Source organism: Sarcophilus harrisii, chromosome 5, assembly GCF_902635505.1.
Source record: "Sarcophilus harrisii chromosome 5, mSarHar1.11, whole genome shotgun sequence".
Taxonomy (NCBI): domain Eukaryota; kingdom Metazoa; phylum Chordata; class Mammalia; order Dasyuromorphia; family Dasyuridae; genus Sarcophilus; species Sarcophilus harrisii.
In genome coordinates, this window is record NC_045430.1 from 276,158,705 (window position 1) to 276,171,878 (window position 13,174).

The 13,174-nt window shown below is 45.3% G+C and overlaps 1 protein-coding gene across 1 annotated transcript in view; it reads right to left on the minus strand.

Annotated features, from left to right (window-relative positions):
- Positions 1-13,174, minus strand: part of DNAH11 (dynein axonemal heavy chain 11) — a 257,321-nt gene that overhangs the window by 37,438 nt on the left and 206,709 nt on the right. Inside the window, exons 63-65 of the mRNA XM_031940270.1 lie at positions 7,875-8,048; positions 5,565-5,800; positions 4,040-4,162 (exon numbers count right to left, since the gene is read on the minus strand). Coding sequence (XP_031796130.1) covers positions 4,040-4,162; positions 5,565-5,800; positions 7,875-8,048 — 533 coding nt within the window. The remainder of the gene's footprint in view (positions 1-4,039; positions 4,163-5,564; positions 5,801-7,874; positions 8,049-13,174) is intronic.

A 13,174-nucleotide genomic window follows, 5' to 3' on the forward strand; every position in this document is an offset into this window, starting at 1 on the left:
AAAGTTACATTAAACAAAAAAAGGAAAATCTAGCTTTTGAAACCTAAGGGTTCCATATATTCACTGCTCAAATTCAAGTTTAAACTGGTTTTCCAGGGAATCTGGAATAAGGTACAACTGGTTCCACCAAAATGTCAGAATGGCTGGATTAAAAGAGGTCAAGGGATGGGGATGGTCGAAAGAAAGAGACAAATGAAAAGAATACAATGAGATAATTCAGGTATACAGCTTAAGGGGTGCCTGGCACCCATGGTAGACCCTATATAAATGTTTATTGCCCTCCCCCTCAAACTCAGCTTAGCACGTGGCTCCAGTCTACCCTCCTAGAGTGGTTTTACATCACTGCCCTTCACACTCGCTTTCCCCTGAATTCAACCTCTCCTTCCCAGCTTTTGTACAGGTTTGTCTAGAATGGTTATTCCTAGAATGGCCTCTTCTTCTCTCCTTCTTTCCCTCTGCTCTCTCTGTTTCTTTTTTCCCTCCCTCCTCCCTCTCTCTCTCTCTCTTCTCTCTCTTCTCTCTCTTCTCTCTCTTCTCTCTCTTCTCTCTCTTCTCTCTCTTCTCTCTCTCTCTCTCTCTCTCTCTCTCTCTCCCCTTCTCTCCCTCCCTCTCCCCTCTGTCTGTCTTTCCCCTATCTGTCTGTCTTACTCGGTCAACTCTCTTTCCCTCCTCTGCCCTCTACCTCAGAGTCTGGATCCCTGACTTCATGCACAGCTCAAGCCCTAAGCCGCCTCCTTTCAGAAGCCCCATTTTGCACTTTTTTTTTTTTTTTTTAGCAATCACTGCCTCATTAAGTTCTTCTCATATCTATTTAATTATTGCACCTCTCTTCTTCCTTCTCCTTCTCTTTGTAGACCATAAGATCCTGGAGGGGAAGAACCCCCAGCGCCTTCCATGAAGCAAGCCCCTAACACGGTCTCCCCTTGTTGAACGGGACTCTTGGACCGAGTGAAGAAACAACTTTTTGTTCTGTCTAAGGGCCTTCCTCCAGCCCTCGCGTGTGAAAGCTGGCAAATTTGCTTTGGAAAGAGGACACGCTGATAAATCTTCCCCACCATGTTTTCTGTCGATTGACACCATAAAATATATTTTACTTAGAATTAGGATTGTCTGAGGCTCGGTGGATTTAATTATTTGTAATTACCCCGTTGTTGTCGGACTGTAGCTACTTTATGACAGTGCTATCTACTGTGTGGGTCAGGTCCCACTGTATATCTTTTCAAATACAGAATTAATGTACTATTGATGAAACCATTACCAGAACCAAATGAAAGTCGGGGCTGATGGATTGGTCCTCGGGGAGCTGTCAGACATGAAAGGAGTAATTAGTATTCATTACTCCATACTCCACAACATTCCAATTATTCATGAACTTTAACTTTTGGACTGCGCCTGTATCTATCTTTCCCGACTTGTGTTATTAGGAAGAAAAAACAAATGTCAGCTAGCGAAAAAACAACCACTAGTAACCGAAACTTAGAAAAGAGAAGAAGGGAAAACAAAGCTCTGCTGGATCGGAAGTGAACGCCCTTGGAGGGTGGGAAAGTTTCTCAGCGGAGGAGACCAAGACTAACCATTGGTCATCGGGAGTATTGGGTGTACAACCACACAGGGAACCTTCCACTCAGTCAAGGTCCCAAAGAAGCCGTGTGTGAGCAATCAAACAAGTCTTAATGAAAGTCTGTTGTGGTCACCATAACAGAGGAGGAATAATCCCTACCCTCAGAGAGTTTACACTTGATGGGGGAAGCAAGCCCCAGAGGGTGGAAGGTTCACCTTCCTCCTGGATGGTCACCAAATAGTTTTACCTTCTCCCTGTGTGCTTTCCCTGTGCTTTCTCCAGCGTCGAGTGTGTGAGAGGCAAAGTCACAGACGGAGAGTTCAAATTTCCCCTCTGTCATTTACCTATGTGACCTTCTCTGCTCTGAATCTCAGCTTTCTCATCTGTAAAAGGAGGAGCTGGACTATCTCTCCCACCGTCTGGCGCGGGTCCCCAACTTGATATTCAGAGGTTTACATGTTGGATCCTACTCTTGTTTCAACTTATCTCTGAGTCCCTACGCCGTCACTCTTGCTCCTGAGCCCCCATCGGGGAGCTCAACTTTAATGCTCAGTCAGGAGACACAAGGGGTACAAAAAAAGGCATTTGTGCCTCTGACTCTAACCCTGATCCTAAATGAGACCGTGACCCTGAGACGTCTCCTGCTGAGCATGGTCTTCTCTTCGGCCGGGCGAGTTCTTTCCTAGAATTTCCATTTGAGGAAACACCCACACGGGCTCTTCCCACTCCTCCCAGCCCATGACCCATTGGGATGCTTCCTGAGGTTGCTCCTGAGCCAAGTCCTCCTCCTCCGTTCTCAGCTCCCTACTCCTTTCTCAGTCAGAACATAAGCTTCTTGAGGGCAGAAACCGTCTTTCTTTTGGGTTGCATTTGTTTTCCCAGCCCTTAGCACAGAGCCTACACATAATAAATATTTAATATCTTTATTTATATACTAGAATAACATTGTTAGAGACGTAGCTATGAAACATTCCTATCATAAACCGGGGGCACATCCTGCTACAATATACAGAGAATCTGGGGGAAGATTGGCAGAAATCCATGCCAAGGCAACTCATCTGTCCAGGACCACTGAGACCCCCTGTCTTTTCTCATAGTATCCTCATGTTAGTCTGTGAGGATCCCAAGCTAATCTTAGCTTTGTCTCAGTTCCCCATCCCCTGGGAGCCTCCATCTGACCAAAGAAGTAAGAAAAAAGAACTTGATGTCCCTCTCCTACAGCCTCAATATTGAGGCTGAGGTCAAAGAGCATGCACAGAGGAGGCAAGCGGATGCTACTGATTCCCATCTCTGGAATGGGCACGTCAGTGCGCTCCCTGATCGACACCCCCTTCTTGGGGCACTGCAACTATAAAAAAATGCTCTTCATGCACCAGCAGTAGTTGCAATTAGGTTCACTCTTTGTGAAGGGCTGCAGGATTTGTCAAATGGCTTATTAAGCTAGTCTAAATTTATGTCTGAGTGCGTGCTGGTTTATTAAACAATTATAACTTGTCACTCACTGCAAACAGATTGACTTTATGCAGTGTACCTTGCACAATAAATAATTTATTAATGCATTACCGGATGCTTAAAACAGAAGTGGTTATATTTGGGTAAACCAGCTGCTGGGCCCATGTTTAAGTTAATCTATTTCCACTGGATATTAGAGAGACCCCCGAGGAGATAGATACCTGGGCAAGGGGATGGCCCCAAATACACTTAGGTGAGAGAAACGGGGAGCCGAGGGGAAAGGAGGAAAAGAGAAAGGAGTACAATAATGAGCCCTATCTCCTACATAGTTCAAGATGCAAAGGGACAGGGAGATAAACAGGGGAAAATGGAGTTGGAGTCAAGGACCCGAGTCCTTATTACCAATTTTGCAGTCTCGGGTGAGTCCTTCCAATTACTAATGTGTGTGGGACTTTGGGCCAATTGTTTCATGTCTCTGAGTCTTAATTCTCTCCTCTCTAAGAACCTGAAGGTTCTTCTGCCTCTAAACCTACAATCCCTGTTGGCTTAAGGTGAGAAACTCTCAAGTCCCTCTCACATTAATAGGAGACCTAGAACCTCCATCCCCATTGGTCCACTGGGTAGAAGGCTCAGGGTAATGCTTGGTGCTCATGGGAGCCATTGGGCAGGAAAGTGGAATGGCTTTCTGGGAAACCACTTGATGGCATTCCCATTATTCTATCAACAAATGGGCTTTCTAAGCACCCAGTATCTAACCCAATTCTGGTAGAGGATCCCAGAATCTCCCCCTAAAATAGCTTTTAAAATAATTGAGATTTCCTATAATTTCACCTTTTCCAGTATTCAGGTACAGAGGGAAGCTCGAAGCTGTTTTGGTCTCTGGGTCAGTTGTGACATGGCTCTAGGGAAGGGGAAAGGGGGTCATGAAATTGAAATCCTTGTGTAAAATAAAAGTAGTTGGGAAAGACCCATACCCAGAGAACTTGACTCAAATCTAGAATGTTTGAGGAATACGGGGATACTCACTTCCCTCGTTTAATTGTGTTCCTTCCCAGCAGCGGATCAAGGACTGGATCGATCGTTTCATCCAAGTTCTCAATGAGCGTGACGTCTCCGAAAGCCAGAGCGTTTTCAATGGCATTCAAAAACCTGAGGATTCAGCCAGAACTGAAACTATGAATTGGGTCGACTTATACTTAAAATAAATGAAAAATATGACCCACAACCCATCCTGCATTAAATGAGAGGTCTCTATAATGGGACAGCATCTATAACAAGTTGAGAAAAAGCCTTTATACTCTAATTTTAATCCATCCTGCATTAAATGAGAAGCCTTTATAATTATAATTTATAATAGTAATATAATCTATAACAAGCTGAGAAAAAACTAGTGTAGTTTAATTTTAAGATTCCTTGCGATGGGTAGGGACAGGCCCTCCACTCAGTCAGGCTGCCATTGTCCCAACAGTTGGCAGACCGTCTTTAAGAGTGGTTCCCATTCTCCAAAGTCATCTTCCTGTGGCCAGAGAGCTGGCTGCCTCTCTACTGCCAGCCTCCATTTGAAGGCCTTTAAAAATTTGCTTATGTAATCTGGCACAAGCTTGGTAGATCCAGTGTGATAGTCCCCTTTGGTGGAGGATACAAAGGGATGCCATGTCGACCTTATGATTATTTTTTATTAGAATTTATTTTTCAATTAACAAGCATTTATTTCTTCTCTTCTCTCTACCAAAGGGGAGGGAAAGAAAAATGAAACTTTCATAACAGATTTTCACAATCAAACAACACAAATTGTCACCCTGACCACAGTCAAATACAGCTCCCTTTTTCAGCACCGGCATTTAAGCAAACATTGGAAACACTCAAGGCAAAATCCATTTAGAAATGGTTAATGTACACAGACTCCACCCCAGGAGCTGAAAGCGCCTTCAGAAATTCCCTGTTGCTTATCCTAGCGATGGGGCTGTGTCAGCACAGGGACCTGTCGCCGTTTGTCAGCGGGCGGCCTCCTCTCAGTCTGAAATACCCTCCCCCCCAAAAAAATCTCGGCAGATCATCCCCAAGAAGTACAAAAATGGGAAAAGGCCTTTAGGTGGGATGGCCTTGAGTTGTTTTAGGAGATAACTTTAAGAAACTTTTTAATGGAGCTGAGGAGGGACACAGCAATAACAATGTTATCAAAAGGAGAAATTGGATTAACAAAGCTGGGCTGGAAGGGCCTTGGCCTTGGTCTGGCTGGAGCAGAATACTAAATGACAAGATTAACTAGGCAGAGGCAGCCAAGGCTGAACCACCAGGTGGTTCTTCAAACCCAGTATTTATTGATGTCTTTGCACAGACTCAGCCAGGGCTTGGGCCAGGACGGCTGCCCTGGGGACATTTGGGAAGTCCTTCCCCTTGGAGAGCCAGCTTCTCTCTGGGCCTGGAACCTCCTCGGGGCCCACTTCTTGCTCCTCTCCTTACCTGACGGGGCAGGAGCTGCGGGAGCCGCTGCCGGCACCTCTGGGTCAGGGGTCAGCCTTCCTGCAGGTCAGATGTCAGATTCACCTACCCTTTCTGGCCCAGGCGGAGGACTCTGAGCTCAGCCCCAAACTTCTTCTTGATCCACTTAATCCCCTGCTGCTGCGGGTCAACGAGGAGCGGCCAGCGTTCGGCGTGGGTGAGGATGGCGGCGTTTTCGGTGGACATGCGGTCGCTGGGCAGCCCCTCGTTGTTCCAAGCAGCCACGGCCGCGTCATCGGTCAACATGGCGATCGGATCCAGGCCGGCCGTGATGGGGATGGCGACCTGGAAGAGCAGAGGCGTAGCATTGGAAACAAGGCAGGGAGCCCGAGCCCAGAGAGCCTCAGGGGGAGGAGATTCATAAAGTGGAAACAAGACAAGTGCCCAAGAGGCTCCATTGTGGAGGAAAGCTCATTTCCCATCACTATTTGTGCTATCTTGTTTTTGAAAGAGTTCAGAGTTTTATATCTCAGCCCACCCCTGGCCAGTTTTAGTGCCCTGGTTCCAGCCCACTTGTCCTGGCCTAGTTATACTATTTCTGATTTCCCAGAGTCAGCAACATCTGCATCTCTAGTAGAAAAACCTTCTGGATCTTGTCTAGCAGAAAGAGCAAAGGGCCTGTGTTCGATTCCCCACTCTGCCATTTAGGACTTTGGGCAGGACGGTCACTAGAAACTGGGCATCATGATCTCTGAGGTCCCTTAGCTAGGGGAGCCTTGGTGACAGAAGGCAGGGCCTGAGCTAGGGGATGCTCCAGTGCACAGAACACCAGGCCCAGAATCAGGAAGCCTTCATGGCTGTGTGATCCTGGGCAAGTCACTTAATTCTATTTGCCTCTGTTTCCTCATCTGTAAAATAGATTCATTATCTCTAAGGTCCCTTTCAGTTCCAAATGCCATATACCCAGTCTCTTAGTATATGGCAAAGCACGTTCATTTCCTGCCCTTAGACCTATATAATCATCTGAGCCACATACAACTCATTTAGCCATCCTTTCTTTTAATATATTAAATATATTCATTAACTAATTAATATACATTTATATATTATTTTGTTAAATATTTCTCAATTAAATTTTAAAAATTTTTTAACATTCACTTTTTAAAATTCCCCCCCACTCCTCCCATACTCCTTGAGAAGCAAGCAACATGAAATTCTGAAATCATGTAAAATTTGCCATTCTGAGCCTCTTTCCTTCAAAGTAGAATGGAAATAATAATGTTGATAGTACCAACCTCACGGGGCTTTTCAGAGGAAAGCACTTTATCAATTTTAAGTCTCTAATGTGAGTTAAATATATTATCTCTTCTTCTTATGAAATTTCTTCTATGCATTCTTTTTTCCTTCTTGAAGCTTTGGACCTTAATGCAAGAAAACATCTTGGATTGTTCATCTCACCACTGAGTATAAAGCTACAGGCTCTGGAAATCCTCTGCCTACCATGGGTAGGCCGAGCTCATATAATAAAAATGACAATTCTATCCAAATTAATTTATTTCTTCAGTGCCATCCCCATCAAACTGCTGAGAAACTACTTTATAAAGTTAGAAAAAATAATAACAAAACTAATCTGGAAGAACAAAAGATCAAAAATTTCAAGAAAATTAATGGGAAAAATGCAAATGAAGGAATTAACGTCCAAAGAAGAACTAGAGAACACTATCAAATGCAAAATGGATAATTTTGATTATATTAAATTAAAAAAGGTTTTATACAAACAAAACCAATGTAGCCAAGATTAGAAGGGAAGCAGAAAATTCAGGGAAATGAACAATAATAATAAATAATACTAATAATAATAAATATAAAAAACCCAGGTGAAGAATGGCTGAATAAACTATGTTTCTTATGGAAGTTATAGAATATTATTGTTCTGTAAGAAATGACTAACAAGATGATTTCAGAAAAAATAGATTTGGGATGGAGAGCGCCAACTGCATCCAGAGAAAGGACTATGGGGACTGAAAGTGGATAGTATTTTCCCCTTTTTGTTGTTGTTTGGTTGCATTTTGTTTTCTTTCTCATTTTTTTTTTTCCTTTTTGATCTCTTTTTTTCTTGTGCAGTATGATAATTGTGGAAATATGCTTAGAAAAATTGCACATGTTTAACCTATATTGGATTGCTTGCCATCTAAGGGAGGAAGTGAGAGGAAGGGAGGGAATTCTGAAAACACAATGTTTTGCAAGGGTGAATGTTAGAAACTATAATTGCATGTATTTTGAAAATAAAAAGCTATTATTATAAAATTAAATCAAAAAAGAAATTCTCTGCCCAGTTTAGATAGTGGAGTTTTGGTAGAAGCTGGAGCTTCCCCTCCTTGTGTTTGCTTTGACACCATAAGGCAGAAGCTACAAGTACCTTTTGGGACTTCAGGAAGGGAATCCACTTGCATTCCACCAGCTCCTGGCGGTAACGCTTCGTAAAATACCCGGCGTAGGACACGAAGGCTGCCGTCAGGAGGACGTCTCCACAGAGCGTCGTCTCTTGGGTCTCAAAGGTGGTGATGGACTGAGCCCAGCGGATCTTCTCAGACTGAAAGAAAGATCAGAGGTTTAGGGGAGAGATGGGATAGAAGCAGGTCAGATTTGGACCCTGAATCCCTCCCCTTCCCCCCTCCCGCTTTGGCTGCTACCTTTAGAGAGAGGGCCAGACTTTGGCAGTACTTCAGCCCTTTTTTCTCTCTGAAGAGTCATCTCATCACCACCTCTCCTCCACTGAGCTTTCCAAGGCCAAAATTCCCATTTCCTTTCATTTTTCACCATTCCCCTCTCATCCACTTTCCCATTCACAAGGGGACCCAGGGCTCTGGCCGAGGCTGCAGGCAAGACCCCCCCAGACTGTCCTTCAGGTTCCATTTGGCCCTAGTACAAGATGTTCACCAGGACTGAATTCTTGAGAAGGAAAATGAGGAAACATGAAATACACTGGCAAGCGTGCTGGTCTTTGTCACATTCATGAGCAATTCCCTTCTTTTTTCTAAGGTTCCATTTTGTCATCTGAATGAGGAGTCAGACATGACCTCAGAGGGCCCTTTCTAGATTTAAGGATTTCTTTAGGCAACAAGCAAGAGGAACACAAAGTCCAAATTCAAAAACACAAATTTGATCTTTGAGGAATCACTGAGAGCTGATGAGATGAAATCTAAAACTAAAATATTTCTCTAAATGGGCATAACATTTTTCAAAAGAAAAAAGTGTAGATGTAAAAGTGAGAGAGTTAGGGGTAAATTTATATATTAAGAAGGTATACTTATGTGTGAAAGTCTAGGAAGGAGAACAGAGGAGATCTGGGTAAAGGTCAAAGGAGTTGTTGGAATATCACATGGACATTAAAGTGCCCCAGGGGTCTATAGTGGGCTTTTTGCTGTTTAGTAATTTTATCAATGATTTGGATGAAATGATACTCTTATGATCAAATCCACAGAGGAGCAAAAAGCTGGGAGGGAGAGAGAACCTTGCAGATGACAGAAGCAGAATCCCAAAGGATCTTGTCATGAAAGAATATTGGGATAAGTTAATAAGATTAAATTTAACAGGGATCAATCTGAATTCTTACATTTGAATACAAAAAATCAACTTTGAGGTGTCAAGTAGGAGAGCCATGGCCAGAGGGAATTTTTCTTCTGAAAAAGTTATGGGAAATTTGCAAAGTCCTCCATGAGATCGTGTGTACAAGCAATAGCAATGTTGTAGGATGGTCAGCTGTATATGACTTTGCTATTCTCAGCAATATAATGGTCCAGGAGTACTCTGAAGGACTTAGGATGAAAAATGCTTTTCATACCCAGAGAAAAAACTGACTGGGTCCAAATACAGATGAAGCATAAGAAACACTTTATTTTTCTTGACATTTTTTTTTAGGGGGAGGATGGTAAGATCTATGTTTTCTTTCTCAACACTTTTATGGAAATGTTTTGAATGGTATAATTTCACTTACGCCTTCTCAATCTAGTGGAAGGGAGGAAAGGAGCAAATCTGGAACTCAAAGTTTTAAAAACAAATGTGAAAATCTTTTATATGTAACTGAGGAAAAGAAAAATATTCAACTAAAAAAAGAAAAAAAATACAGTTTTAGTGGTATTTAGGTTCAGAGGTTGTGGAAAACTCAGTGTGGAGGAGAGGTGGTGATGAGATGATTCTTCAGAGAGAAAAAAGGGCTGAAGTACTGCCAAAGTCTGGCCCTCTCTCTAAAGGCAGCAGCCAAAGCAGGAATGAGGAAGGGGGGGATTCGGGGTCCAAACAAGAAACAAGATATTGGGCTGACTTCAGAGAGGCGGAGCTTCTGGGAATAAGGGGACGATCGTCCCATTGTCCTCTGCCCTGGTCACATCTCACCTGGACGCTGCTCAGTTCTGGGCACTACAGTTTAAGAAGGTTACTTATAAACTGGAGCTAGTCCAAGGAGGGCAAGCAGGCTTTGAGTTAAGCCATACAAGGACTGGTAGTTGTTACTTTACCAGCCCTTCAGATTTAATGCCTGAGAAATGACTGGACACGTGCAGTGCCCTCAACAGCAACGATGACGATGATGATGATGATAATTAGGATGGGCAATGTAACATAGCTGATTAAAAATGACCACGCTGCCTCTCAGAGTCAGGAAGATCCAGGTACAGGCCCTGCCACTGTCTCATCCTGGCTACATGACCCTGGCCACGTCACCTTACCATTCAGTGCCCCAACTGATAGAGAAGGCGCCGAATTGCATTGGCAGAGAGGTTTGCTTCTCTGGGAATTCCCTGTAGCAGTGACTTCACAGGCCCAGATTATCCTCATCTTCCTTGTCATTAATTAGCTATTAGAGAAGGCTCTTGGGTGGCTTCTGACTCACGGGCTTTTCCTGAGGTATTTGGTCACCAGTTGGTGACCGCGGGGACCCAGAGGAGCAAGATGGCACTTTCGTCCCTCCTGCCTCCCAAGGCTTTTCTGTCCTTCCTGGGACTGGTTCTCCGTGAGCATTTAAGGAAGCAAGATGACCACAATCACCAGTGTGCTCTGCAGGTGGTTCAGGCAGCAGCCCACTGCCGGGTTTGGATCTCACCTTGAAAACTTACAGCTTTGCAACCTGGAAATATCTAATTAGCCCAGACCCCGACGTTCTCCAGTGATACCCTGATGGAGTTTGTGGTCATCTGCTTGCTGAACTTGGACCCGCTCAGTCATTCACTAAGTAATTACGCACCAGACACACATCCAGAAGTGAAATAGCCTCATGGAACTTGCATCCCCCAAAGCCCCCATCCTCATGGAACTTGCATCCCCCAAAGTCCTCATCCTCATGGAACTTGCATCCCCCAAAGTCCTCATCCTCATGGAACTTGCACCTACTAAAACCTTCCATCTTCATGGAACTTGCATCCCCCAAAGTCCCCAACCTCATGGAACTTGCATCCCCCAAAGTCCCCAACCTCATGGAACTTGCATTCCCCCAAAGCCCCCATCCTCATGGAACTTGCACCTACTAAAACCTTCCATCCTCATGGAACTTGAATCCACCAAAGCCTAAGCAGCATCTGTTTCTCTAGTGAGTTATTGGCAGAATTATTAGCTCTGTGACCTTGATCAAGTCAGTTAGCATCTCCGTGGGCCTCACTTTACCAGGACGAGACATGTCCCAAAGAGAGAGTCATTCTCTTCCTTGGCACTCTTTTAACCAGAGGCTGCTGCACAATGCTTTGTCAGTCACTTGGGGGCCTCATTTTACCCATACATAAAATGGGAGGTTTCTGGTCCACTTCTGGCCCCATCTTCTCAAAGCCCATGAACCCCCTAAAGCCCCCCCACCCCCCCCCCCCCCCCCCCCCCCCCCCCCCCCCCCCGCTGGCCTTACACAACTGCTCAATTCCACAGAGCACCTGCAGGGACAAGTTGGAGTCAGGGGGCCAGGGGAACCTTTCTCGAGAGAGGCCCTTCCCTTTCTGGGACCAGATTCGCACACGATTTTCCACGGGGGAGTTTCAGACGTTGCCCGTTTCTCTCTTAAGTCGCTGCCCGGCGCTCGGCAGACAGCGAGCCCATTAATTTGCAAGCACGGCCTCCCATTAGTCCGTTCTCCATCTCTGTTGTCTTTGCTTGGTGAATGGCAAATAATAAAGGGCACCCACCTCATTCTCCAAAACAGCTTTAACTCTGAAGATTTACCCAACGTGGAACGACGGTCCATTCCCATCTCCGATAATTCTGCAATCCCACCCGAGCCACATAAATCACCAGTGACTCTGGCTAACAAGGGTTTAGGAGTTGCAACATGAAGTGCGATAAATTTCCAGACAGTTAAAAATCACTATAATTTTATTCTAATGCATTATAGATTGCCTGTAATGTCATCTTGGTCGGGGTGACCCATTTCTAATTTTGAACAGCTGTTCAGCTCGGGAGTTAGTTAATGATTAAATATAAATTGCCTGATTTATTAGTCTGAATGGTTGAGCTTCCAGGTCAATGCTATATAGACAAAATCATCAGTCTTGATGCTTTTCAGAAGTTAACTGTCTCCTGCTCTAGTCAGAAAGAATTTATCCTCAAAGGAAAAGCTTTGGCGTTCTCCATCAATCCTTTTAAAACTTCCCCCACCTTCGCTCACGCGCCACCTGCCCTTTCCATCCCACCGAGGACCTCGGAAGAGAGCTCTGGAAATGACGACGGGCCCCAGGCCTCATGGGATCCCCTCCGGCACCCGGTGCCAATGCTACATGGGTGAAGGGAAATGCGGCTTTTTCCCTCCCCAGGGATCCAGGAAGGCAGACCTAGAAGGGCCCCTTGCTTGGTGCTTCAAATCCATAGGGGTCGATCTGCTCAGGGATCCACCTCTGAGAAAGTGGCCCTGGTGCCTTGATAATTGACTCACTCTGAGAAATCTAAGTGAAATGAGGTTCGAGGGGGGCTCCCGCCCAGGCTGGGAAGGCTCCGAGTCTTCCTGGGGCAAAAGCAGTGACATCAGGGAAGACCCTGAGCAAGCGGGAGAGTTTTCCTAACAGCCTGATGACAGAATGCAAAGGGCCAGGGATGGGCTGGGGAGGGAGGGGAGGAGAGGAACAGGGGGAGCTGCTGATCCCAGGAAGGAGCTGAATTTATCACAAAATCAATACTTCCCTGTAAGAGGTCGGGGCGTTTCTGGCATTACAGATGGGCCAGAGCCTCTGCCCCAGAAGCCAGGTCTCTGCCCACTGCATCATACCTGTGGAAAGTCTGTTGTTTCCCTTAGGCCCGATCTAAAGGGCAGTTCTGCCCCTCGGCGTCGAGCAGACAAAGCTTGTTGCTCTCCACCAGGAGATGCATTTTCTCTCTTTGAGTTCCCTTATCAAATCTAAGTATCCTCAATTGTTTTAACCAGTTCTTGTACTGAGGCATCCAGCTCCTGGGTCAGGGCAGCAAACAGACCTGAGCACAGGCCCAGGCAGGGCCCTCTCTCTCGGCCTGCCTTTGGTGGCTCCCACCGGCCCGGCCCTTCCCAGCCCCCCGTCTCTGGGGACCAGAAGATCCTGCCTCGGCCGTCCAGATAATCCCGAGTGGTCCCAAGGCAGAAGTCTTCTGAGAACAGCCGGCAAGTTAATGTAAATAGCCGTGAAACCCAATTCTTTGAGAGGAACAGGGAAAATAAGTCAAATAAACGTAGCGCCCTCCTGGTAAACATGGTCTAAGGCTAATGGGAAGGAGGCA